General features: G+C 44.4%; 1 protein-coding gene across 1 annotated transcript; it reads left to right on the top strand.

The window, feature by feature from the left end:
* Positions 1 to 1,992: 1,992 nt before the first annotated feature.
* LOC134284770 (patched domain-containing protein 3-like) lies at positions 1,993 to 5,460 on the top strand (the record flags this gene model as incomplete). Its single annotated transcript, XM_062844025.1, has 2 exons — positions 1,993 to 2,589; positions 2,651 to 5,460. Coding segments are annotated over 2 exons (2,184 nt in total), but the record flags the coding sequence as incomplete, so codon positions are not given.

Here is a 5,460-nt window from a genome sequence, read left to right as displayed (position 1 = left end):
TCGCGCTGTAGTCTGCCTTGACACGTGATTATTTAATATTGCTACAAACATTTTCAACCAACTTAGTCTAACAATATACACTCACAGACTAAAATAACTTTATGTTGGATCCCTCTTCTATTCATACAACATACACTTTCATTATGGTGGATTTAACACAGCGTGTCACACGCTCTTGGTGAATTTAATCACAGTGCATTGCGCACTCTCAGTGAATTTAATCACAGCGTTTTAAACGCTCTCAGTGAATTTAATCACAGTGCCAACGGCATTATTTTCACAGTGAATTCAATCACAGCGTATCATACGCTCTCAGTGAATTTAATCACAGTGCATTACGCACTCTCAGTGAATTTAATCACAGCGATTTAAACGCTCTCAGTGAATTTAATCACAGTGCCAGCGGCATTCTCGATAAGTCGTCTGCTGCTAATTTATTACTCAGATTAGCACACTATCCGAAAACTCATAATACATGCATGAATGACCAATCATACCAAAATAAAAGAAAGTTGATCAGCCAACCAATACAAGTTCAAATGATCATTGAGCTCCGGACATGCGAGAACATAACTGATGGATTCAAATAGGAAAATACAGGGTGGTTCTCTTTTCCATTTTCTTTGGTAAATAGGATTAATGGTTGGATGTACACAGCACTTTGCAACCATTAGAGGTCTAGCTTTTACTGTTTTGAATATATAATATAATTACATACCTTTGCTGTCCCCAATCATAGACAAATTACCATAATTTGGGCCCAACATGAAGCAAGGAATCCGGTGCGATGATTATGACCTTTATCCGCTCGACAGCCGATTGTGTGCCGCGCTGTCACACATGATTTTCAATCATCATAATCACACTAACACTAAATCTCGTTCTTGCCACACACGATAACAGCCTCTTTTTTCCCCCACACTTTGAATGCCAACCACTTGGCGGTTAATGATCTAATGATCATACCATCCATCATCATTTCTTTCATTCACACCACCACCATTCGCCGCATGCTATGCGGTGCTTCATTCATCACCCACACCAGAATATTCGGTTTTCTTTCACTATCACTGTTCGCCCCGTTCGATGCTCGTTTTTTTTTTCATCCGCGGGCGCGTCCCCCCAGCATGGTGAAAACAATGGCTGCCGCGCGTCGTATGCACATTCTCAAAATTTTCATCCCCATCACCGTGCACTTTTCTGCCAGGGCATATTTCCTCTTTCATTCATCACTAGTTTCCTCCACCAATTTCTGTGATCACATTAACCTTCCCATAATTTCACTGTTCACCATCCAAAAATTTTTTTCGCCCCCATCGGCGTGGGTTGCACATTTTTCATTTGTAGAGCACCCTTTCACTCGCGTCACGTTTCAAATTTATCAATGGCAGACTACGGCGCGATGTGTTTTCTAATTTGGAATGATATTTCTCATCGCGGATTTAATTTTCAATTCATTACCTGCTGTTAACACAAACTTTAACACTTAATTCACTTTGAAAAGAATTCAACGCGTTTCTCCGATTTATCTCGTCGCCACGTGTGATGTCGTCCGATCTAGTCAGGCCTGCACGATAGAATGACGAGTGGTGCCGGCTATTCGTGGTTGGATCGTTCGTTCGCTAGTGCAGCCACCCACACTAGTTCAACACATATACCACATGGTATCATTCATAATATAGATCACCACAGTCAGTTTACAACTGTCTTTATTTTGCATTGTACAGATATCCAGAAGCTATTTACATCCACTCTTACACATCATCATAATACACTTAGAACCCATCCAGTGGGTTCGTCTATTTCACCGACTGCAGTTATCCTGACACTACACTCGAGAAGAAATTATTCACAAAAAACGAGAATATTCACAGAAAAAAAGGGAAACAATTTTGGGAATCTAAATAGAAGGCCTAATGACTTTCTTTTGTCTAGAAAGCATTACAGATAACTTTAACTAAGTTTAAACTGATAACTAAGATAACTACATAGATATCCACATTTCTTTTGACGAATTCTCAACTAACGTCCCGTCCAATTTTCACCTTTCTCTCACCCGCAGAAAAGCGATCGTGGTTGTACCGGAAGCTTAACACCGGCGGAATCAACCGGGACGATCCGGACAACCCCATCGACAACAAGGAGCACTTGCTGATGAAGTTCTTCCGCGACACGGTGGCCAGCATCCTGAACAAGGGCTGGATCAAGGCGCTCATCATTGTGGTCTTTGCGGCCTACCTGGGCGGAGCCTGCTTCGGACTGACCAAGATCAAGGAGGGCCTCGAGCGGCGCAAACTGTCCAAGGCGGACTCGTACTCGGTGAAGTTCTTCGACCTGGAAGACGACTACTATCGGGAGTTCCCCTACCGGATACAGGTGATCATAACTGGCAATTTGAACTACTCCGACCCGGACACGCAGATGCAGATCGAAGATTTGATGCAGTCGCTGGAGAATACGTCGTACATCAGCTCGCCGCTGTACAGCGAATCGTGGCTGCGATCGTTCGTTGCGTACGTTGACCGGAACAATGACTACTTGAACCTGACGCTGGACACCGAAGAGGATTTCATCAAGGCGTTGAAGGATGTAAGATTAAAGTGGATGAGTTACTCTGAGTATGTATTAATCGTTTTTCTTATGATTCTAGATCTGGCTGTTCCCAGCGAATCCCTTTTCACTGGACGTGAAATTCAGCGACGATGGTAAACGGATCGAGGCTTCGCGTTTCATGATACAGGCCGTGAACATCACCGACACCAATCACGAGAAGGTCATGGTGAAGGATCTGCGGGCAATTTGCAAGGCATCGCCGCTGAATGCGACCGTGTTCCATCCGTACTTTGTGTTCTTCGATCAGTTCGAGCTGGTGCGTCCGACGTCGATCCAGTCGATGGTGGTCGGAGCACTGATCATGATGTTGATATCGTTCATCTTTATACCGAATTTCCTGTGCTCGCTGTGGGTTGCGTTCTCGATCGTTAGTATTGAGCTGGGAGTGGCTGGATATATGAGCCTTTGGGACGTCAATCTGGATTCGATTTCGATGATCAACCTGATTATGTGCATTGGATTTTCGGTAGACTTCACAGCGCACATTTGCTACACGTATATGTCGAGCAAAAAGCGAACGCCCGATGAGAGGGTAAGAGAGGCGTTGTACGGATTGGGAATGCCGATCATGCAGGGAAGTATCAGTACGATCTTGGGTGTGATCGCGTTATTGCTCGCAGACAGCTATATCTTCTTGGTGTTCTTCAAAATGGTGTTCCTGGTGATCTTCTTTGGTGCAATGCATGGATTGTTTTTGCTGCCGGTGCTGCTGTCTTTGTTTGGACCAGGATCGTGTAGTTCGTATCCAGAAGACGAACTTAAGATGTCTTCTGTTGAGAAGTCGTATCCACACCCGTACTGCATTTCGCATCCCCAATTGGCTTTGACAGGAGCGTTTGGAAGCAAGACCTTTCTAGGGGCTCCCTACAAGGCGTACGGCGATGAGAAGGATCTAGGGCTTGGAACATCTGGGGAAGACTCTAGCGAAAGTTCAAGCAGCAAATCGCAGCGAAGACAAGCGATCGAAGATGAGAATACCAGAAGACGTTACGAGGAAGGTTGGCGTAGATCTTCGCATAACCTGACCGGGCAAAGTCAATTCCAACCGGTGCTAGACCTATACGGGCAGGATGCCGTGTGGACTAAACCAGCAGGCAAACTACCGTTGAAGATCGGATCCAGTCGATATGGATACGACGACATGCTGAACATTGCTCAAGGTCAAACGGCGACGAAGAAGAAATTCGATTTTGACCCCGATCGTGAGCGCGATCGCAGGAAGTCGGAGGAGAACCGACCGCGCAAAGCTCGCTACGAAGATAACCGAACGTTCGAGGACGATGAAACTATGGAGGAGGAGTATCAGCACACGAACCGGTACTACATGTACGATACCAGCCACGTGAAGCGTCTGTCCAACGATAGCCACAACAGTGGCAGTGATAGCAATAATAGCAACAATCGACGAAAGTATTCCGACGAGAGTGATAAGGACAAGCATCGACGATACAGCGATGAGCGTCGACCCAGGAAATTCACCCCACCGGAGGGAATCTACAAGCAGAACCCCCATCGTTCGTCCTCGCAGCACAATCTGTACTATCCTAGACAACCACCACAGCGGACTTCCTCCCAGAGCAGTCTGCACCAGCTGCGGCATATGGGCGACATGAGATTTCCTTGAACGCTAGGCCCCGGAGAGCCTGAGCTGTGTATTATGTGTATTTGTGTAAACAACCGGTAGCAGCGGGTGGATTTGTGTTTAGCAACCTAGAACTTTAAGTAGGCAAATCAATGATTCTGGAACGCACCCATTCCCTACTCCACGAATTCTTTCCTGCCCAAATCCTGAGTCTGAACCCCTTTCTCATCCGCTTCACACTTGAATGTTATGGCCGACCTCAGTGATCAGATTGCCGAGATGCCGGCACATTTCGGCAAGTAAATTACCCAATTCTCGGTAATCCGTTCACCGAGACCGATTTCAGAATTTAAGCGTGAAACCCACGTTATTTTTTGCTCAAACGTTCATTAGCCGTAAGAAGTACTACATATAAGCGATATCGACCCTTTCTAATTGTAATCAACGACGACTGGTGCGACCTCTGTGTCCAAAATGTGGCGGTCGCACACCCCTAATTCCGTAGCTGTGTAAATTGTAAGCTCTCAACCCGCACTCCCTAGTGACCTAAAAGATATCCACACTAAGAAAAATGGAATCTGCAGGCCTTTCCTTCGGAGACAGCCTTCAGAACCTGTGTATTATATTAGCGGAAGATGGTGAAAGTGTGAGTTTATTGTATTAGAATATATATTAGAAGTGAATGAAAGCGTACTAATTATATCATGTGTGAGCGTGACTGTTGATGAATGAGATCTGATTACTATTTTTGGAAACGTTTATTATCTATATATTTTTTCATACGATAACTAATGTTCGCGCCCTCATCTAACTTAATCTTTATAAAATATATGTAAAGCTAAATATTAATTGGTTGACCACGTGAACAACCAGAGAAAAAGAGTGTTATTTAATTATATCTGGTAGTACGTCGTGGAGGATGAGGAAAATGAAAACAATGCGTTTGGAAAGTAGGTAAATCGACGAAGGAACTTATAGTGAAAAGTGAACGATGATAACCCGGAAGCCACTTTTATAGAATAAAAATCAAACATACCATCCAAGGGAAACTTTTGATTGTGTACTGGGAGTAGTTAGGTGTTCGTTCTTGCTGCACGATCCAAGGCGAACACGAGTGGACAAATCAAGTGGGTTGGAGAAAGCTGTGCCGCCTTCTACTGATTAGGTGCATAAACAATATCTGAGGGACCTATCTTGGGTAAAAACTAGAGCAATATACAACAGACTAATTTAAAACTGAGGCCAATAAATTTTGTACGAAAATA

Source organism: Aedes albopictus, unplaced genomic scaffold (genome assembly GCF_035046485.1).
Source record: "Aedes albopictus strain Foshan unplaced genomic scaffold, AalbF5 HiC_scaffold_751, whole genome shotgun sequence".
NCBI lineage: Eukaryota > Metazoa > Arthropoda > Insecta > Diptera > Culicidae > Aedes > Aedes albopictus.
This window is presented reverse-complemented; position numbering and strand designations above follow the sequence as displayed.